Raw genomic sequence first — 22,753 nt, 5'->3', positions numbered from 1 at the left:
TCTCCCTGGCAATCCCACTCCTGGGAAGTTATCCCAGGGATCTTGCACAAGGAAGAAATGACAGACACACAAGGAGACTCACTATAGCCCAGGAATGGAAACGATTTCAAGGACCACGAAGAGGGGATGGTAGCATGTCTACAGGATGGACACTGCACCTGTACAAGGAAGATGCAGGACGGCGTGGGTAGTATCTGCCACTGGTGTAAAACAAAGGGAGATATATGTATTTTCATACACAAGTATTAAGCATTGGAAGATTCATAAGAAACTGGCTTCTGGGGAGGGGAAAGTGGCTGGTTGGCGATGGGGTGGAAGGAAGACTTTTCACCCTTTATTCTATGTCCTTTTGCACCATTTGCATTTTGAAACATTCAAAGTATTGTCTCTTTCCAGGAGGGGGAAGAAGTAAGATTCTCCCCCCCCCCATACTTCCCAGTACACTGACCGCCCTCCCCAAAGGCACCCTCCACTGGTAGTTTCTTAATACAGATGCAAGAACGTGTGAGTGCACTCGGCAAGCCCAATGTGTCTGTTTCGGTCAGTGGTTCTCAAGGTGAGTCCTGGGACCAGCAGCATCAGCCTCACCAGAGAACTTGTTAGAAATGCAAATTCTGAATCTGATGGTTGAGGAGCAGAGCCCAGAAACCAGCATTTTAACCAGCCTTCCAGATGAGGCTGATGCACTGAAGACTGAGATCCACCAATGAGGTCATCCCTTTTGTTCCCAAATGATACGTGTTTTCTGCATCCTGTCTTTTCCACATAGCAATTGTGTTGCCCTTGAGGATTCCCACCAGCCCGTGCCTCCTCTAAGGCTGCCGGGGGAGGTGGGGTGCAGGCAATCTGTGAGTGTTCAGATCCTGGAGTCTGGGAACAGAGCCCTGGATGCCCCAAGAGAAAGCCTAGAAGGATTAAGAAGGAACCAAGCCCTGCCTGCAGCATGTAAGGGGTGTACTGGGGGTGGGGTGGTCCAGGACAGTAGGCTCCGTGGTAGGAGAGGGGCGACTTCACACAGTTTCATGTGCACCAAGAAGGGCATAACTGAGGATGGGGAAAGCCCAAACATTTGAATTTCTAATAGGTCAGCATTTCAAACCGTCAATACCATCGAGCCAGAGGGAGGAGGCAGAAAAGAGAAAAACCACAATGACTTTTAACTTCTTGAATGGCTGGTTGTGAATGGGATCCGTCATTGCCCCGTGGCATGGCCATCGTTTCACTCACCCATCTCTCTCACCATGCTGGGAACATCACCAGGGAGGAGCCCTGAGTCACCTAGTGTGCCTGAAACAGGGCTGCTGGGTGTTTGGCAAATGTCTGTTGGATGTTGGGAAGGCTGCGTGAATGCTGTGTAACCGTTTATGTTTTCAGGGTCAAGCTAGATACAGAGAAGGACCTGCAGCCTAGCCCTCTGGGCTACAGGAAGATCTCTGAGGGCAGGGGTGTGCCTTATTGGTTCTTAAAGTCCCTGGTCTGGCACAGGGCTTGGTGATGTGCAGGCACACACTTACTGAATGAACCAAATGAGGGATGTCTGGCTAGGCGTGGGCTGGCTCACCTCCCAGAAGACCCTCTTTGGCATGACCATATACTTCAGTCAACAAATATGCATTGAGCGCCTACTGCATGCCCGCCTGTGCTGAAGGTACCCTGGCAGACAGACAAGGTCCCTGTCCTCAAATGGTCCCATCTGGCGGGGGAGGGGGGGGAGAGGCAGGCAGGAAACGTGTGAGCAACCACAGAAACAAGATTGTTCTTGCTAGCGAGAAGTGTTCAGGTCTCCATGAGTGACACAGTCCCAGAGGGGATCCGCCTTAGACAGGGTGGTGGAGAAAGGCCTCGTTGAGACCTGAAGGGTGAGAAGGAGACGGGCAAGGGCAGACCCCTAGGAAGACTGGGTCATGCGGGGGACACAGTGAGTGCACAAGGCCTGAGGCAGGAACAAACTGATTTTGCTCGTACTTCCTTCTGCAAGGCAGGAAAAATGGAATACTTACTCCTCCGTCTCCAGAGAGTCAACGCGGGCAACATAGTTGCTTGGGATGTAGCCTTCCTTCCGGGTGACCAGGGATCGAGCCTTCCACCACTCCCCAGACCTGAGGACAGGAGGGAGCAAAGGAGTCAGGAAGCAGAGGAATCCCCCGGTCTTGGGCTCCCCAGCCTTGGCCGAAAATAGCCCCACCCCAGGAAGCAGATAGGGTAAGGGGCAGGGTCACCATGGTCCCAGCCCCCAGCATGCACTCCATCACCAGGGTTGGGAGCTTCGCAACAGTCCCCACTGTGCATCCAAGGGTCTAGAATCAAGCCCAGTCCTTGCATTCACAGCCCACAGCCCTAAGTCTCTGGCCCCACTCTTCCCCTGGACTTGGAGCCGTCCATACTTAGGGTATGGGGCCCTGGGCCCATGGGAGACTCATTGTATGCCAAGAGCCACAGGGAGTGGTCTGACCAAGCATAACCACTCTCATTCTTGAGCCCTAGCACACAGGGACTCACTGACAGTGAAGACTCTAGGGGACTGGAGGTAGCAAACTCAAGAGACCAGAGATTTCTGAATGCAAAGGCACCTCAGCAGTGTCTGGTCTTGATTACAGGAACCTGAGGAAGGCAGCCCTGAGAAAGCACTTTCACCTGTTGTTGCCTGGATGTGGACTGCTAGCGAGTACACAAGCTCCTTTGTTGCGGCTCTCACCCAGGTTCACAGCAAACCCTCCCTCCTCTATTAGGATTCTTATCAGCCATTTACCCCCTAGTATAAGATAGTCTATCGGGTCCTTTATTGAAACACAAAAGAGAGCATGATTGAGTATTGAAGGTAGCTGTGTCTTAGGAGTGGGACAGAGACTCACTCTTCCAGGACCACCATCTGATCTCCCTTCTGGAAACTGAGGTCTTCATGGTGAATGGCCTCGTAATCATATAGCGCGATCACAATGATGTCATCGGGACCTACTGGGAGAGGGACACGCAGGATGGTAAGGCTTTATCTGAGCACCACCACAGCCCTGGGTGTTTCCCATCCCAACAATTGGCACCCAGCCCTGGAACCAGTGACATATCTGTCTCATGGTATAAATAAGGATCATGCCACGTGGGGTGTGGTTCTAGAGTTTAAAGCTAAAGGTGTTTTGTTTGCATTCGTATACAGGGTAATAGAACAAAACAGCCTGTACAAAGTACTTTGGGAGCAATTTAAAGGATTTGCAAGGGTGGATGTGACTGTGTGGGATTTTCGCCTTAAGCTCTGACTGAGCACCTAACCTAACCCGTTACATGACAGAAGATGCCACCTCATACATTTGTCAAATACTTACCATCCGCAGACCCTGGTGGGATGTTGTTGCTGTTGTCAGAACGCTGCGAGGAGGAAATGGGAGAAGGGGATGAATCTGATAGCCACAGAAGGTCTGTGTCAAAAAGGATACCCGAGAGTATCTCATCCCAGCCCTGTTTGTCATGGGAGGAGGACCTGAGAGGGCTGGGGACATAGGTGAGGTCACACAGCACGTAAGGGGCACCACAAAGATCCAGGTCTCTTGGGTTGTGGCCATGGCCTTGGCCTTGGGCCTACTGCGGGACAATGGCTTATTCACTCCCTTGACATACGGTGAGGGGTTGGTCCAGATCGGTGTTTTCTGAGATATGTTTGAAGAAGCTGTAGGTCTACCAAGATGTCCCAGTATAAAGGCTCCATTCTGTATATGAAGGACCCTAAGTGTTCACCCAGAGGTGGACTGACATCTACACCCTGGCACCCTACACAGTCCTCGGGGAGGTGGACTTTTATTTCCAGCACAACTAGGCCTTAAAGATACACTGGTGAGTGAACAAAGCTAGTTCTTCAGAAGGAGAACCATGATTCATGTATAGAGAACACATACACATACGTCCTCAATACATTCTGTGGACACAAACTGTATGTATGTGGGTGTAAATACTTGGAAAAAGGTTTGCAAGGGTCCACACCAAACTGACAACAGTTGATGCCTCTGAAGAGGAGTGGGATATCTCTGGGGAGGGAAACATTGGTCAGGGCAACTGTAGCTTTCACTGTAATCTGTGACTTTTCTTTATAAGGGGAATGTGTTTGTATGTCGCACACTTAAGTAAACTTGGAGAAACAGGTGTGGGGAACAATGAGAAGTATCTTTTTGGGGGGAGATCCACAAAGCCCATCAAGATTCATAAAACTTTGAGGACTCCCACAGAGAAGGAGTCTGTTTTGGCCAGCGTTTTGTAAACTGGTTTGGCCTGGGAACCCTTTCTCTGAGGAACAATTACTAACTCATCACTGAATTAATGCCCTGCAGGAGAAGGACAAATGGCTGATAATAACATCCCTTAAATCTGATGCTCAGGAGACAACCAAAAACCAGTGGGAGAAGACTCTTTGCTCCCCGTTGGTGCCAAGCCAGAGGGCCTCAGAGAACCTGGAGCCCTAGCCACAGAAAGGGCCCAGGGCCACAAAGATTAGGAGAGAGAACAGATGTAGGAGTGACTTAGGGTTTAAGATGTCAGTTCAGAACATCACTGGTGTGAAAAGCTCATATAATCTCAGGATCAGGATGTATTAATAGAGGTTAAGTGCAGAGGGAGGGAGGTGACTATTCCACTAACACGCCCCCTCCCCACCCCGCCCCTTTCCCCAAATTAGCCCTGTTTGAGACATCATGCCTGGAGAAGGGCAAGCAGAATGGAGAGATGCCAGGAACCCATGTTGTGTGAAAGATGATTCGGAAGGAATGGGTGGGTTGGGATAATATGTTTGCTTTATTCTCTACTGGTTGTCATGGGGCAAAGGGAGAGGATGTATTTGGTGTGGGGCTGATGGGCAGATTTGGGAACAAGGAGTCAGGGTATGAGACAACAGGCTTCCCTTCAATATGAGGCAGAATTTTCTAAGAGCCTGTTCTAGGAAGGAGAGTGCAACCCCGTCTCTGGAGGCAGCAAGCAGAGACCGTGCTTCCGTAGATGACCTCAGATAACAGCACGGACTCCAGGGTTCCAGGGTAGAGAGCACCCAGCCTCGGGGTTAGAAAGACCTGGCTCTGCTGTCCCCAGCTGTGTGGCCCCTGGGAGGCATTTCACCTCTTTGAGTCTTTGTCACAGTGGCTTTAAAGTGGCACAACTCCTGCCTCACAACTTTTGGTGGGGACTAATATTGTAGAAGCCCCTCACCCCAGAGCCTAGAACACAGCAGGTGTTCCAAGAATGGGAAGATTATTACAGCTGTTCCTGCTGCTATAGTATCATCACCACCGCTCCCGGTTCTGGTACTGTTACGGTTAACAGCACAGTTACTGCTATAGCCACTCTTCTATCACTCCACCCCCCCATTTTTTTTTTTTTATTATGTTATGTTAGTCACCATACAGTACATCATTAGTTTTCGGTGTAGTGTTCCACGATTCATTGTTTGCATCTAAGACCCAGTGCTCCATGCAATCTGTGCCCTCCTTAATGCTCATCACTGGGCTCACCCATCCCCCAACCCCCCCTCCCTTCTAAAACCCTTTGTTTGTTTCCCCGAGTCTTCTACCCCTCTCATGACTACAGGACTAGGGACCCTACTGCCAGGGCACCTACGGCTCCCATTCTCACCACCAGTATTGCCCTGACTATAGTTCCTCATGAGCATTTGGCTTCCACCTCTGTTTCTCCTGCTTCAAACACTGGCACTTGGGAGATGGCCCAGATTCGAATCCTGCCTCTACCCCTTGCTACCTGTACAGCCTTCAGCACATTATTAAGCTCTGTGTCTCACCCATGTAACAAAAATGGAGACCTAGGATTACTGTGAGGCTTTAAGGTGCTGATAACCGTACAGCATTTAGGACAGTGCATGGTTGGTCGTGGGCTCTGTATAGGCAGAGGAGAAGTAAGCGAATACCTCTACTAGTATGACCGCTTCTCTTACTTACTGCGTTGTCTGCGCTTGCCATCATACTCCTGCTGCTCTTGCTGCTATAATTGCTATTACGGTTGTCGCTACAGCACTAATACTGTCATTACTGTCACCACTTCAACTGCTGTTGTTACTCGTCAGGTCACTGACTATTCTCAGCGCTGCTCATGCTACTGCCCGGGCTTGGGGTCTCTGCCATGCCCACCAGGACCTGGTCCCTGGAGCCCGGGCAGAGGGGCCAAGGTGTGGGCAGCTAGATAAGGAGGAGTGACGTCACTGCCCCAGGTCCTTGGTGCAGATGTATTCCAGAGAGTCAAGGGACTGCTGGTGATGGGTCAGCTCCATGTCACCCCTGCTGACCGTTGGGAATACGGGAGGCTGTTAGGGCAATTTGGGACAGCATGGGGCAGTCCCTTAGGCTGCCGAACCCCCCTTTCTTCCCCCACTCACCCGCTTGCTTGTAGATGTGGGATCTGGCACATACACAGGGCTGTGTGGGTTGGTGCTGGGCTCGGTTTTTGAGACCTTGCCTCTGTCCTGGAGAAATTTGGACTTCATGCACCCCATCCTGCATCAGAGAGAAGGGAAGTGAGCCTGGCTTGCCCCCAGCCCTACATAGGAGAGTCTTGGATGCTGGGTTCCAGGCCCCCTACCCCAGGCGAGCTCCCTCTCCCTTATCCTGTCCCCGCACCCCTGCCAAGCCCACTCACTCTACCCTTGCCACCTCTGGGCTTCCCCATGTCCATGTCTACCACATACCCACACAGAATTGACAAGTTGTCATAGCCATGCTACCAAGGACGCTTGCAATGGGGAGTTTATTCAGAGAATAAATCATGAGGATCATCAAAATTCAACAGGCAGAGCCTTGGAGCAGAGTGGGTGGTAGACACCACGGGTTCTGGGATCAGAAAACCTTGAGATCAGAAAACCTGGGATCAGAAAGTCTTGAGCTGACGCTTGGCCCCTCCACCCCACCAACACCTCACTCATCACTCACCCTGCTCCCCAGTCTCAGTTCCTCATCAGCAAAATGGGGATAATAATAATACAACATACTTGCAGGGTGCTGGAAGGATGAGAAAACATGTAGGCGGGGGAATACTTAGCACAGCGCGGGACTCAGAGCAAACAGTAAAGTGAAACTATACTATTACGATCTAATAAATTATCATTTTATATTAAACCACCAAGATGAGGTCACATAATATGGATCAAACAATCTAGCTAAATGGTAGCCAAGGCATCATCTTCCTTGTATCATTTTATAACTGCCTTATAATAGTTTCCTCCCTCCCTCCCCCTCTCTCTGTTCCCTTTTTCCTTCTTTCTCTCATGAGTTTATTTGGTCATTCATTCCTTTGTTTACTCAGCAAACACTTACTGAGCACTCTTCTACACCATGAATAAGATAAGCGAGTTCTTGCCGTTTTGAAGCTCACCCTGGGGATGAATGGGAGACACAGACAATAAACAGGTAAACAAATACATAACGTGATAAATTTAGTGAAAAGTGTTGAGGACAACCATAAAGGATGTGACAGGAAACAATGGTGCAGGGCTTTTTTTTAGACAGGGTGATTAGGAAAGGCTTCTCTGAGGAGATGACGTCAGACCTGGGACCCAAATGGCACAAAGGAGCCAGTCACGAAACACAGTGAGGAACAGTGTTCCAGGCAGAGGGAACAGCAAGTGCAAAGGCCCTGAGGCTGGAATGTGCTTGGAGAGAATGTGGTACTGAAAGGAGGCCAGTGTGGCCGGAGGTCCCAGGCAGGCAAGAGGGGTGTGATCTGGGACAAGGCTGCCACATCTTTTATAGCCAAGGGAGAATCTGGCTTTGATTCTGAAAGATGATGAGAAACCACTGAAAGTTTTAAGCAGAAGAATGATGGGATTCATTTACATTTCAAATAATGGCTGCTGGGTGGAGTAGGGACTCTAGGAGGCAAGGCAGGGAACCTGTCCACAGCAGAAGTCCTAGCATGAGATGATGGTGGCCTGGCCTGGACTTGAGGATTTGAGGGGATATTTTGGAGGTAAAGCTGATAGACATTGCCAATGGATTTACGAAATTTTAAGATATTTAAAGAAAACGTGTTTTTCAGATCAGAGTCAAAACTTAATTGCAAAATGGCAGAAATGTTTTATTTCTTCTCTCAAAATGCTCACGTGTATTTGCTGAGACGAGCCCTAAGCAGCCACATGAGAGAGTAATTGTTTTTCTCAGCTCTGCACAACTGTAATTCTCCTCTAAAGCTTTTAGAACTCAGTTATACTTATCTTGTTAAAATAAACACATGTTTGTGGTCTAAGAAAAAAAAATTCATATTCCTAAGCTTAGGGGAGTTACTTTTTAAAAAAAGACTCTTTTTATTCACAAGGATGTTTTTGTCTGTCCTTGTGGGAATTGGTAACAATTTACCACTTGAAGACTTAAGCGGTTTCTGCTTCATTTGCCTGTTGTGAATAAAATAAGGAACTTCTTCAGGCTCCCAGGGTGCTGGATCATTAATTTGAAAAATTATCACAATTAATCACTGCTTTATAATGTACTTAGATGCCTTTAAAACACCTCTCTTTGACTTGTGATAAATGGGTATTATGGTTCTGGAAATAAGAGAGCATATTGTATGGTTCTATATGGCATACAATCATATCACATTTCATATTTTTTTGATTATGTAAGAGTGTTCTGGGAAGAACACTGCTGTGTGATACAGGGCAGCTCCTTCTGCTTCTCTGAGCCCCTACGGAGTATCATTTATCCCAGCAATTTACATATTCGAGATGGCCACAAGGTCCTAAGCAACGGGACTCTGCAGTCTTCGTGTTGATGCATGAGTCAAGGCCACATCTGAGAAAGGATGGTGGACTTCTACCCCCCAGGGTGGTGGTGAGCATGGAATGAGTTGATAAATGTCAAGTTCCTGGCACACAGCACATACTACAGAAATGTTAACGGTAACCAATTCTGTTTACTAGCAAACATGGACCTGCCCTGGAGGATAAAGCAAATGCAGATTGCCATTCCTCTGACCCACTGAGCTTAGAGATACAGCAACAGCAAAATATTTTTCTTTTCTTTTCTTTTATTTATTTTAAGTAGGGCTGGAGCTCAGTGCAGGGCTTGAACTCCCAACCCTGGGAGTAAGACTTGAGCTGAGATCAAGAGTCTGATGCTTAACTGACTGAGCCATCCAGGTGCCCCAAGAAATTGAATTTTGAAAATAGGGAGTTCCCATTAGTTCAACTTCTGCCCAATAAAATATATTGGTTAAAAAGTTAAATACTGGCAGGATTCAAATTTGTATGAAATGTGACTATCCCCCTAAACCAGGAGAACTATCCCACTGCTTGACATGACATGACCTCAGACATGCTCATTTTTGTGACCACCAGACCCGGAAATGTAATGGGAGCCATGCATATAATTTAAAAATTCCTAGAGTCATATTTTTCCAGGTTAAAGGAAACAAGGGAATTAATTTAAAGATAACATTTATCTTCCCTAACATGTCAAAAATTATTAACATGTGATTGATATAAAAACTATCAATGAGGGGTGCCCAGCTGGCTCAGTCAATAGAGTGTGCAACTCTTGATCTTAGTTAGGGTCATGAGTTCAAATCCCACACTGGGCCGAGAGCCTACTTAAAAATAAAAATTAAATAAATAAATACATAACAATTTTTTTAAAGTTAAAAAAAATTATCAATAAGATACTTTATTTTTTTAAAGATTTTATTTATTTATTTGACAAAGAGAGAGAGAGCACAAGTAGGCAGAGAGTCAGGCAGAGAAAGAGGGGAAGCAGGCTCCCTGCAGAGCAGAGAGCCCGATGCGGGGCTCAATCCCAGGACCCTGAGATCATGATCTGAGCCTATGGCAGAGGCTTAACCCACTGAGCCACCCAGGCACCCCTCAATGAGATACTTTATACTTGTATTTCGTACACTAAGTCTTTCAATCCCAGCGTGTATGTTACACGCTAACACATCTCCATTAGGACTTGCCATGTTTCAGGTGCTCAAGAACCACCTGTCAGAGCAGATACAGAACATTTCTATCATTAAGATTACAGCAGAGGCTGGTCCTGCTCATGTCTGTGTCCCTCAGTGCTTGGCTTAGCGGCTCCCTGGCACATAGTAGGAGCATAAATCACAATTAGTGAATACATGCATGCCCAGAGCCTGTAATCAGTCCAAAGTGAAAGCATCAGTACATGCTTCCTGCTCCAGGGACTGGAGCTCTTGATCTTAGGGTCATGAGTTCAAGTCCCACATTGGGCCGAGAGCCTACTTAAAAATAAAAATTAAATAAATAAATACATAACAATTTTTTGGGGCCAAGAGCCTACTTAAAAATAAAAATTCATACATGTCTTCAGGAATCACTGAATAAAACACTGAAACAGAAAGACTGAACGTACAGAATTATGTTCCAAAGCCAGATACTAAGAAGCTGTTACACATTGGCAAAGACAGTCAAAGCCACACAAAGACCGGCAAGATACTTCTTGAGTTAAAAAAAAAAAAAAAAGCAAACTTCAAAAGATATATAATATCAAGCCATTTTTGTAAAACGAATACATCTGGGCTCTGCCACTAACACGTATATTAATATGTTCACAGAGGAAGAAAACTGTTCACAATACTCGAGCAGCAGGATAACAAGTTGGGTTTTGAAGAATGGGGAGGATTTCAATCAAGATTTGGGCAAAGTCAAGAATGTTCCAAAGGGGCGCCTGGGTGGCTCAGTCAGTTAAGCATGCGACTCTTGGTTTCAGCCCAGGTCACGATCTCAGGGTTGTGACATCAAGCGCGGCATGTGGGTCACGCTCAGCAAGGACTCTGCTTAAGATTCTTTCCCCCTTCCCTTTCCTTCCCTCTCTGCTCCTTCTCCACGCCCCCCAATAAATAAATAAATAAAATCTTGGCGGGGGGGGGGGGGAACCAAAACAACAAGAATGTTCCAAAGAAGCACTAACTTCCACAAAGAATTTGAAGGAGTTTATAATATTAGACCATATCCAGAGGGCTCCAAGACTCAAAAAGGGTTATGCTACCATCGAGAAAGGAAAGAGTATTGAACCAGAAGCCTAGGGTGCCGCCACTACTACCTACTAGGTTTATCTCTGGGCTTCTTACTGGCCAAGATAAAAATGGGAATTTGTACATTGTCACCCCAAAATTCCAGGAAGCACAGCAATTTGTCGACAGAAACAAGTATTTTGTGAACACTAAATTCAAACAAGAGTTTATTACGGGGCTCCTCATGTAAAGGTTACTGAAGATCACAAAGGATGGTTTCTCCAGCTGTGACTAAGGCAGTTGAGTCTGCAATTTGTTGACAAATTATGTTCCCAAATAAATGGTGCTACTGTTTGGGTGGGTTTTGGGGGTCATGGGATGGATGGGGGCGACGAGAGGATGAGCGAAGAGTGACATAGCCTAAGCCCTCTCTGCACTATGGGACCGTAGAGGCTCTGTGATACAGTGGCTTGAAGTGAGCTTAGAAACGTAACAGAACGCCTGGCTACTGTGTGTGACAGTGTGAGGACCAGCGGCAGCATCACATAGGAGCGGTTAGAAATTCTGAGTCAGCGCACCTGGGTGGCTCAGTCGGTTAAGTGTCTGCCTTCAGCTCAGATCATGGTCTTAGGGTCCTGAGATGGAGCCCCACATCGGGGCTCTCCTCTGCCCCTCCCCTCCTTGTGTGCACCCCTGCTCCCTCTAAGAAATGCAGAATCACAGCTCGCCTACTATCAGAATGTGCATTTCACTGAGGCCCAGATGATTTGTGTGATCATTCTGGTAGCAAAGCAGTGAACACCTTTTGCTCTTGCTTCCTTGGCATCCGTCCCTCTTCTGATAACAGCACCTAGATTTTCCTGGAGAAACCATCCTTCTCCCGCCCAAGGCAAGGAGCTTCAGGAGGCCAACCCCTCCCCTGCCTTCAGGGATTGACAACTTGATACAGATCTGGCCAGTCAGAGAATTCCACGTCCCCCCTCACGACCAAGAGTGGTTGATTCAGTTATAGGTATGTATGTGATCCTAACTGAGGCAATCAGAATTGGCCCTGGGATTTTGCTGGGAAAATTAGGAAAATGGCACTCTATTTCTATAGGGATTGCTGATGTAGGTGTAGGTGTAGGGGACTGCAGCTCTTGGGAGTCATTCTGACATCATGAAGGGAGGGACTGTCTTAGTGTGAAGTCATCAGAGGCCAGCAGAGTTGAGCGATGGAGACAGAGTGATGCCTGAAGACATGTATGAACATCTGGATCCAGCAATGCCTGAAACCTGTCAACCTCAGGATTTTTCTAGTTCATGAGCAAATAAGTTCTCAAATTTGTCTGAAACCGTTTGAATCGGATTTTTACTGCTTATATCCAAATAGTCCTTACTGCTCCGTGCATCTCCCTGAGTTACAATCTGGACTGAATGAACCAGAGTCTCTGGGGATGAGGGCCTGGAATCTGCATTTCTCACAATTCTTCAGGAGCTTCTTATACACGGTAAATGCGAGACCCACCAATGTAGTGGAGTGAGGGCTGAACTTGGGGTCAGAAGACGTGGGTTTGGATCCCAGTTCTGCCACTGACTAGCTATGTGACCTTCGGTAGGTCACTTTCCCTGAGCTGCTTTCTCTGACCTATAAAGTAGGAGGCCCTTGCTTCTCAGGCTCGGCTTGAAGTCCTGGGTGACAGGGATGTGAAAAGCTTTTTGAAACCTCTGAACACATGATTCTTGTCTAATGTGACTCAAAACCAGGCTCTGAGAGCAGAAGTTGCTTGCCTGGTCCCAGACTAGCTAGAAGTGCTGACCCCTGGCAAAGACGCTTCCTCGGGTCACTGTGAAGCTCCTAGAAACTGAAACTCACCCCTTCCCCCCTCAGCTTCTGCAGGCATGACACGGAAGGGAAATGAAAAATGTCAGCTTACTTGCCCTGGGTGTTCCCACGGTCACCATGCAGGCTTGGGAGCCTCAGGGACTCCTGCATGTTGGGAGTAAAGCCCAAGGGGGAGAGGCCAGGGCACTGCCTGGGCATCTTGTGGAGTGGGCAGGGGAGATGGTTTTTAAGGAGATTTTAGGCTCAAGCAGAGGCCTGTGGGGGCTGAGGCCAAGGAGCCCTAGATTCTGGTTTCACCTCTGCCACAAGCTCACTATGTGAGCTCAGACAACTCCCAACCACTCTCTGGGCCTCCATTTCTCCAAATATGAAGCGAGATATTGGATGATCGTTCTTTCCTGCATAGTCTCTGCTCACCTTTCTTCTGAGCACAGCTCCCCAGTCTTCCTTTGGGAACCACCTCTCCCTCACCCTTATTTCATGGATTGGGGTAGAGCTGACTTCAACCTCCGTAGGTGTTTGTGTGTGTGTGTGGCAGGGGTGTCTGTGATCAAGTCTTGCCAAGCAGAGTTGTAGTAACAGAAGCAGAGGTGGACATATGACTCCATCCTGGACACTGAGAGTCATCCATTGGCCTGTGGCTGGAAAAGAGTTGTAAACAGCCAAGAAGTGGAGAAACACAGATTCCCAAGCCCTTGAATGCAGCCCTTCCTGAAACAGATGTGTTCATGGACTTCCCAATAATCAATCTCTCCTGCCTGGGCCAGTTTGAGCAGGACTTCTGCCCCCGCTTAAACTTCAAAGAGTGCTGCCCAGGGCAGAGGAAACTCTTAACCAGGGATGCAACTCATACTTAAGTGTAAATGACTTATAGCAAAGATATCATAGATAGTAGGTTCTGATGGATGAGACGAGGGTACTGATCCATTAGAATAGTAAGGATGTATGGAATATGGACCCCAAGAAGGTGATGGCACTGACGCCATGCCTAGAAAGTGCCTGGCATGTATTAGGCCCTGCATATACATTTGTGGACTAAATATATTGTGTTCAACCCTCTACAGGCCTGACCATACTTGGCTGAAGTCAGCAGGACAAGACTTAAGAGCCCATTTACAGACGGAGAAATGGAAATCCACAGCAGAGAGGTTCCCCGGGTGGTCCGTGGCAAGAAGAATGAGAACCCAACTCTCTTGCCTCTCATCCTCTGCTGGGGGTCAGCCCCAGAGGCTGCAGTGGGGAACTGCAAGATGAGGATGAGGAACTCAAATAGGAAGTTCAGGAAGGCAGTCCTCAAGGGGCCCAGGGCTCAAGACTGTCCAACTAGAGGAACTTGCCCTTCTCAGTTCAGCTCAGCCATGGAGCTGAACCATGGCTACCATGGAGGTGGAGAAAAAGACTTCCCCCATCAGGGACAATTTCCAGAAGAGTTTCCAGGGATGCAGAGCCCTAGAGATCCCCCCACTTCTGGTTCCCTTACTATTTTCTCAATGAACCACCTAAACCCCCAAGTGACTGTTATCCCTAATGGACATTTGGGGCTCACACCTGACTCCTCATCTCTCTCCTTTCCTGACCCTCAGCTTCTTTCTGATCAAAGAGCTCAAAGCTTGGACTCTGCAGACAGGAAGAGGTTGGAGAGACTTTCGTTCTGCAGCTGGAGCGGCAGCCCCAGAGAGGGTGAGTGTTGTGTCCTGGTTTACACAATAGCAAGTGACAGAGCCACATGCTGAAGAGGAACTGAAGGCCTCTGGTCATTCGCCTGACTCAGCCAGAGGGCTGGCTCTGACATGCGTGTGTGTCACCTACTTGTTCTAAACATGCAGGAAATTCCTAGCCTGTTCATTGTTACCTCCAGGTCACCTGTTCAAGTCCAGAATTCAGGGGGGCCATTGGGAACCTCCTTAGAATAACTTTATCTCTAAGGTAGGCAGGGGGCAGGAAAGTTTGGAAACTACAGGATGAGATTTGATGTCACATTGAGCTGGGTTTGAATTCCCATTCTGCCTCTTACAGACCAGCAAGCCTTTTAAAATATAAATCAGATCATGTACCTCCTCTGCTCAACAACTCCTGGGGCTCCCATGTCACTTGGAATAAAAGCCCAAATCCCCTTCTGTGGCTGACAAGGCTCCATGATCTGGGTTCCCCCCAACCCTGCAGTCCTGTCATCCTCCCTGATGTTTCCTTTCCAGTCACAGAAGCCTCTTGCTATTCCTCAATTCCCCAACCATGCTTCCACCTCAGGGCCATCACATACTACCGTCTGGAATGTTCTTCACCTGAAAAGCCTCTTTCACGTCACCCAAGTCTCTTTGCAGATCTCACTTGCTCTGAGAGGTCTTCTCTCATCACCCTGGTTAAGAATAGGAACATCTACCCCCCAATTTCCATCACTTTCTAGCCCTTCCCAGCTGTATTCTTCATGGCTTTACCCAGCAGTTGATGTGGCAGCCATGAAGATGGGCAGCCAGAAGATGGGCAGCCATGAAGATCTCTGACTGCAGACAGTGGAACTGACCAACGGCCCCGGCTGCCGTCCACCATCACTATAGCCATGGGCTGTTTCCAGCCAATGAGGGAGTATGGCAGGGATACTGAAGCAGGCCATGCCAAGGGGACCTCTGACAGGAGGCTTTGGTTAAGGGCTCCCTGATAGCCTTGCCAAGCTTTCCTTGGAACTACACTGGCGTCTAAGGAATTTCCACCTATCCTTCCCTTCCTCCTTCCTGCCCTCCTTCCCTCATTCCCTTTCTTCTTCATTTGGAATCCAACATACATTGCCATCCGCTCACTCTCCTAGCCTCTCCTACTTGCTCCCACATGCATTCCCACTAATACATTTCTTCCATATTTAATCTTTTTGAGATGAGAGTCTGCTTCTCAAAGGACCTGGACTAACACACTAATACATGACCTAGGGTTCTGTTTATCATCTATCATCCTTGGAATGTAAGACCCGTGATTGTTTTATGCACTGCGGTATCTCAGTGTGTAAAACGAGGACACAGTAGGTGCTCAATAAATTCTTGAATAATTGAAAGAAGTCTCCTTCAAATTCCTGGGTGCCCTGGTTTTCCGGTTGAAACCAGTTATAAACGTGTGTCTAAACTGAAAAGAGGTATCGGTGCTGGCTTATCTCCGCTTAGAGAGGAACAAAACCTCTCCTCGACTGGAACTATGTGGAGGTTGCCCCTTTCAGACAGGACACAGGGGACAGTTTGCCCCCAAGGGGGGCAACTTTTAACTCTAATTTCCCATCATGCTCCAAGGTCAGCTACCCCCAAATCTGTCCCCCACAAATAGAAACCTCAAAGCCACAACAATGCACGCGATGACCCTTTCACAGCTGCTTCTTTATAGCTGACAGAGTCTCAGTTTCTTTTCTGTTTTGGAGGGTATGTATTTTGTTTTTAAAATGACCTTTCATCACTTGGTTAAACAGTACATCGTCCTTATTAAAAAGGAAAACCTTACCGATAAATCTAAGGTGCCTTTGGCTTACTCCCTGGACAGGCTCTCCCCGGCCACCCCTTGCCCCTAGGTCTGCGCCCGCGTTGACGCACAGACGTGAGGACGGACAGACGCACAGGGATCTGGCGGTGCGCCACCCCGCCCCCCACCTTGCCTTTCACCGTTTCAGAGCTCTCCTGCTGTCAGCACCTGTATTTCTTCGCCTGAGAGAGTTCTCTGTGGCCATTGGCACCTGCTCTGCCCGTGAGCTTGGCAAGAGAAATACCATCCCCCAGGAGCAGCCTTCAACCAGTGAGACAGGCGCATGCTCACTGGCTCCCACGGCCCCCAGCCGAAGTGAGCTCCCGGTGCCTCCCCCCCCCCCCCCCCCCCCCCCCCCCCCCCCCCGGGCAGTGAGTGACTGCCTGCTCTTTTGGCTCAAGTCCCGCTCTCCTCCAGGAGTTTCTGGAATCCCCTCCCAAGGAGACTAGATAGTAAATGCGCATGGCACATTTTCTAGGGTCTGCTTCTAAGGAAACTCAAGTGAAGACATAGATGACCACAGAAAATACGGAGTTTTTTGTTTGTTTTTTGGTATATTGACATCAAAAGACTTGTAGTGAGTTGGGAGGTAGTATTCTTATCCTCATTTTTCAGACGAGGAGACTCTTCTGAGACTCAGAGAGTGAGGAGTTTTGCAGAATGCATCACAGCTTCTATGAGGCAACATGGGCGCTCAGACTCAGGTATCCCGTGCTCTAACTATAGTTGTTTCTCTGGCAGAGACAAGGAAAGGTCCCCTATTCACTGGGCTGCACCTAAGTCTCCAAGGCCAAGAGATTTTAGGGTGGTGGTGAGAGCCTGGGTGGGTGTCTTAGGGCAGGATCAGGAATGCAGGCCATGGTGCAGTGCCATCGGGAGGGTGCCGCACAGGCAGAGGGTGTGGCATGTGTGGCCACAGGTATCGGCCAAGAACGAGGGTGCATTTTACAGTCGAGCAAGGGTTTCTTCTACATCATTACCCAGGCCCCTGGAAGTACACTAAAACTCCCAGCCCTGCAGTGGAGGAAACTGGAGAAACCACTGTGGGGGCGAAGAGAGCTTGTACAGCTAACATGCTGTGTGACTTTGGGAAAGCTACTTACCCTCTCTGGACCTGAGAATTCCTTTTCTATAAAAGAGGAGGCCTTGTTGTGATTGGGGGGTAGGACTTAAGAACTCAGATGGCTGTAGGGGCCCACAGGGACACCCACATGAGGAAAGAGATCCAAGAAAGGGGCCGACAGCTCAGGGGGTAGTCCACAGGACAGCCCTGCCCAGTTTCACCTGCCGTGAGTGAATAGCAGAGGGGCGCAGGAGACGGAGTCGCTAGTCCCACCACTGCCAACTTCCCTGGTTTCTCAAAGGACAGAAATCCAAATTTGTGTGAGTCCTCTTGATGTTAAAACTTGGCAGCTAATTGAGAAGAATCACTGTGTGGGGCCAATGAAATACATCTATGTGCTGAAATGTCTCAGAGGAGGAGAGAGGCTGTTCAACATGCTGACATTCAAGGTTTCTGAGGCCCCACTCTGTGCCAGGCACCTACTATGTGCCAGTGATACAGTGGTTTAGGAGACTGGCCCATCTTTGCCTTTACTTTCCAGGAAGAGTTTAAAGGGCAAGACCTCGATGGTCCCTTGAATGCAGTTTTCTCCTCACCCTCAGGGGTCAGGGCCCCCAGCGAACAGCCTGATTTGGGTGAGATTAAGATCCATGCTTCTCACAGCCACTAGGATGGCTATAATAATAATAATTTTTAAAAAAAGGAAAACAGCAAGTGTTGGCAAGGAGGTGGAGAAATTGGAACCCTTCTGCACGGGTGATGGGAATGTAAACTGGTGCAAAACAATCTGGCAATTCCTCAAAAAGTTAAACATGGAATTACCATATGACTCAGCGATTCCACTCCTAGGTATAAACCCAAGAAATTGAAAACAGGTGCTCAAACAAATCCCTGTAGGCGCGTGCTCACAGTGGCACTATTCACAACAGTCAGAAGGTGGAAACAACCCAGATTTCCTTCTGCAGATGAATGCATAGCAAATTGTGGTTATATACACACAATGAAATATTATTCAGCCATAAAAAGAACCGAAATACCGAGACATGCTACAACTTGTGTGAACCTTGCAAACATTATCTTATGCGGAAGAAGTCAGAATAAATTAATCCAAAGATACAAAAGCAGGCTGGGGGTTGCTGAGGGCTGTGGGGAGGGAGGAATGGGAGGGACTGCTTTAATGGGTTCACTGTTTCCTTTTGGGGAGATGAAAATATTTGGGGACCATATAGAAGTGGTGGGTGCACAAATGCCACCAAATTGTTGGATTTAAAATGGTTAAGTTTGGGGCGCCTGGGTGGCTCGGTGGGTTAAAGCCTCTGCCTTCAGCTCAGGTCATGATCCCGGGGTCCTGGGATCGAGCCCCACATCGGCCTCCCTGCTCAGCGGGGAGCCTGCTTCTTCCTCTCTCTCTCTGCCTGTCTCTCTGCCTACTTGTGATCTCTCTGTCAAATAAATAAATTAAAAAAAATGGTTAAGTTTATAATGCTATGTGAATTTTGACTCAAAAGAATTTACATGTTGCAAACTACATGGAAGTGCTTTCCTAGGATGGTTAAACAAATTATAGTGCGTCCAAGCAGTGGAATAATATGTGGCCAGTAAAAAATCCGAGGGGGCTGCTTGGGTGGTTCCATCAGTTAAACGTCTGCCTTTGGCTGGGGTCATGATCCCAGGATCCTGGGATCCAGCGCCACCCCACATTTGGCTCCCTGCTCAGCGGGGAGCCTGCTTGTCCTTCTCCCTCTGTGTGCTTGCTTGCCCTCTTTCTCAAATAAATAAATCTTTAAAAAATAAGAATAAAATAAAAAATTAAAGGATATTTTGGGGCACCTGGCTGGCTCAATTGGAGGAGCATGCCGCTTTTGATCTTGGGGTCATGAGTTCGATCTCCATATTGGGTGTAAAGATTATTTAAATAAATAAATGAACTTAAAAAATAAAATGACAATTTTTAAAAATCCTAGGATATTTTAATGACATGGGTAAATGTTTGCAATGTAGTGCTAAGCAAAGAAGTAGGATAAAAATAGTATACCCAGCAGTTTATTGATTGTTAAATAAAAAGTGCACAGAAAAGAAGACTACACAAAAATAAAATATTTGTAATCCAAAAAACTTTTTTTTTTCAAAGGAGTCATGCTTCCATTGTTTGTGCTTCTACCAAGTGTCACACAGTTGAAGATCTTTGCTCTCCTGCAATGGAGAACTGGAGACTGGGGACAGTGATCCTGGGAGTTCAGCAGACCCAGACATTCTGTCCTCTCTGACCGAGACTCCCTGGGCGAATTTTCCAGGCCTCAGTCCTCCTCCCACACAAGAGAGGGCCACAGATGCCCCCTCTGGAGACCCATCCAGCCTCTTGGGGTTTTCCCAAGAAACACCTGCACCCTCCCACCCCCACCAAGGTAATACATCCAGGATCGTCCCAGCAGAATGATCTGTTGTAGTAAACACACTTGTAGTTCCACACCCGAATGTCCAGTAACAGGGGATGAGAAGTAAGATAGGATGGTCACCTGCTGGGACACTCCACTGAGAAGGAATGAACTATGTATGCCTCTGTGTCTCATCCTGGCTAGACCCTGACAACTTAATGATAAGGCAAGGAAAAGAAAAATGATATTGCAGAAGAATCTCACAGCTGGATAGCATTTTTGGAGATCTTTAAAACACAGAAAAACAATTCTATGTATTATTTATGCATCCATATCTATGGAATAAATTCTTAAAGGCACAGACTGGAAAGGACTCTATTTCATGACAATGGTTGCCTTTGGGGAGGGAGAAAAACAGGACTGAGAGAGAGACAAGGTGGAGAGGCTTCGATTTTACCTGTCACTTTTAATAATTTTATTTTTTAAAAAATAAGAAGCAAACATAACAAAATGCTGACATTTAATTCTGGGTGATGGTTTCCTGGGATCTTCAGTATATTATCCCTTCCACTTTTCTTTACTTTAACACCCCCTCCCCCAACCAAAAAAGAAGAAGAAGGAGGAGGAGGAAGAGGAGAAGAAGAAAAGGGTGGCGAAGAGAAAGCCATTGGATAAAGGAACCAATATCTATTGAAGCCTTTCTCTGTGCCGGCCAAAGGTTACAGCAGTGGTTCTGAAAGCATGGGACCTGGACTGACAGCGACAGCATCACCTGGGAATGTAAATTCTCAGTCCTGGGCTGTACCTATTGGATCAGAAACTCTGGGGTCAGGGTCCAGAAATCTGTGTTTTAACAAGCCTTCCAGGTGATTCTGGTATCCTGGAGAAGCACTGGGCTGGACCCTAATAGCTATGACAATAGTTCACATGTATTAAGCATGTATACCTGTCACATCCCGCTCCAAGAGCTTTCCATCAGTAACAATCTAACCTTCCAAACGGCCCTGTGAGGGAGTCGTTATTATTCCTACCCCATCCTGCAGGTGTAATGGAGGCACAAGAAGCCCAAATCTCTTGCTCAAGGTCAACAGACGGGTTGCTCCCGGAATACCCCTTTCCCTTGCATGACCCCCAGAGACTCTAGCTCACTGTAGCCTTGGAGAAGGAATAATAGCCCGTCCAACAGAGGAGGAAACTGGAATTTGGAGAAAGAGAGCGCGACTTGGCCCAAGGTCTGACGAAGTGGAAAGTGACGGGGCAGACACTGTGGTCCAGGAGGTTTTGAGGTTTGACCCAGACCTGCTGGGGATTAGCGCCCAGCGCGGGGGCGGGAGGAGGGAGCGCAGCGAGCTGGCCCAGCTGCAGCCCCGCCCGGGTGTGGTTCGCACGTCACGCCTACGGCCAGCTGTCCCCTTCCCCACGACCGCTTCCAACCCGCTGCCAAACCGCCGTGACCCACCCCCACCAGGAACCGTAGGAGGGCCTTCCCCTCCGGGTCTCTGTGAAGCCCCATCCCTTCCTTCTCTTTTTTTTTTTTTTTTTTTCTTTTGCAGAAAGGGAACCTGGACGGCTCCGAGAAGGGGAGGCTGGATGGAAGTCACTCGGTGGCCAGAGCTCCCCTCCCTAGAGCTTTCCCAGGTTCGCGCCAGGGCCATCTCCTCCCCCGGCCCCTCATCCCATGGCCCCTCCGCAGCTCCCGGCACCCCCGACGGCCCCTTCGCGCCGCGCCCCAACCGGCCCTGCCCACCACCCCGTGCTCCCCCTGCAGCAAAGACCCTCGGGCGGCGCTCGGCGGCCGCTGCCGCGCCACTCACCTGGGCGCCCGCTCCTCGTCCGGCGGGCAGCCCGGATCCTCGCAGCTCGAACGCCCCCCCAGCTCAGCAGCCCCCGGGGTCCCGGGGCGCCCGTGCCCGAAGGGAGACGGGCTGACTTTCCAGAAGAGGCAAGGGACGTGCTCTGAGGGGCTTGAGAGCCGCGCGGCTTTTCCGGCTGCCCTGGCGCGGATCTGCCCGCGTCTCCACCCGCGGGCGTCTAGGCCTCTGTGGTGAGCCCCGGCTAGGACCAGGGACGCGGTGGCACCCACAGGCCATCTGGGTTCCTTAGCCGCGCCCTGAGCGATGCTAACCCCACCCCCATGTATCCTAACTCCGCCCCTGAAGACTTTACTGCTGGGACTCTAATCCCACACCCCACCTCCCAGCACCCTAATCCCACCGCCGAAGGATTCTTTAAAAAGATTTTATTTATTTGAGAGGGAGCGAGAGCGAGAGAGAACAAGAGCAGGAGCAGAGGCAGAGGGAGAGGCAGATTCTCTGTTGAGCAGGGAGCCCCATGGGGGACTAGAGGATGCCAGGACCCATGGACCATGACCTGAGCCGAAAGCAGACGCTTAACCAACTGAGCCACCCAGGCGCCTCCAAGGATTTTTTTTTTTTTTTTAAATACCGCCCAACCGAGGCTTCTAATTCTGCCCCTAAGGATTCTAATTGGTCTGGAAGGATAATAACCCCGCCCCTAAGAATTTTAATCCGTCCCCCAAAGATCCGAACCCTGCCCCCTCCTCCAAAAACCCTTACACCTGCCCTAATTCATTATAAACCCCGCCTCTCCAAATCCCAATGCGGTCCCCAAAGAGATTAAACCCGTCCTCCCAAGAACTGCAACACCATCTCCTTCCACAATCCTAATTCTGCCCCCAAAGAATTTTGAATCTCACATTTGAAGGATTTTTTAGCCTCACCCAACCAAAGGTTTCTAATCCTGCTCCCAAGGATTCTAATCCCGCCAACTAAAAGATCTTCACCCTTCTCCTCAAAGGATTCTGACCCACACCTCCAGATTCATAACCCAAACACCAGGGATTCTGATCCTGCTCTTAGATAATCCCAATGTTGTTCCCAAAGGATTTTAATCCACCTTCAGGATTCTAATCCGATCCATCCAAAAATTCCAACCCTACCCTCCAGGATTTTAATCCCTCATCAAAGAATTCCAACTGGGCCCATAAGAATCCTAACCCCTGGCCTTGTCACTCCACAGGATTCTAATCTCCCCGCT

At 48.6% G+C, this 22,753-nt stretch overlaps 1 protein-coding gene across 5 annotated transcripts in view; it reads right to left on the bottom strand.

The window, feature by feature from the left end:
* The window catches only part of HCK (HCK proto-oncogene, Src family tyrosine kinase), a 40,504-nt gene extending 18,722 nt beyond the window's left edge, over positions 1–21,782 (bottom strand). For 2 of the 5 annotated variants that reach the window (XM_047745767.1, XM_047745769.1), the window contains exons 1-6: positions 21,511–21,624; positions 7,293–7,351; positions 6,359–6,476; positions 3,318–3,360; positions 2,853–2,955; positions 2,001–2,099 (exon numbers count right to left, since the gene is read on the bottom strand). In XM_047745767.1, the coding sequence (XP_047601723.1) occupies positions 2,001–2,099; positions 2,853–2,955; positions 3,318–3,360; positions 6,359–6,475 (362 nt within the window). In that variant the 5' untranslated portion in view covers position 6,476; positions 7,293–7,351; positions 21,511–21,624. Of the gene's footprint in view, positions 1–2,000; positions 2,100–2,852; positions 2,956–3,317; positions 3,361–6,358; positions 6,477–7,292; positions 7,352–21,510 lie in introns of all 5 variants that reach the window. The other 3 variants (XM_047745768.1, XM_047745770.1, XM_047745771.1) reach the window with 3 other exon arrangements.
* Positions 21,783–22,753: the final 971 nt, after the last annotated feature.

The sequence above is a fragment of the Lutra lutra genome, chromosome 9 (assembly GCF_902655055.1).
Source record: "Lutra lutra chromosome 9, mLutLut1.2, whole genome shotgun sequence".
In the NCBI taxonomy this organism is placed as follows: Eukaryota; Metazoa; Chordata; class Mammalia; order Carnivora; family Mustelidae; genus Lutra; species Lutra lutra.
This window is presented reverse-complemented; position numbering and strand designations above follow the sequence as displayed.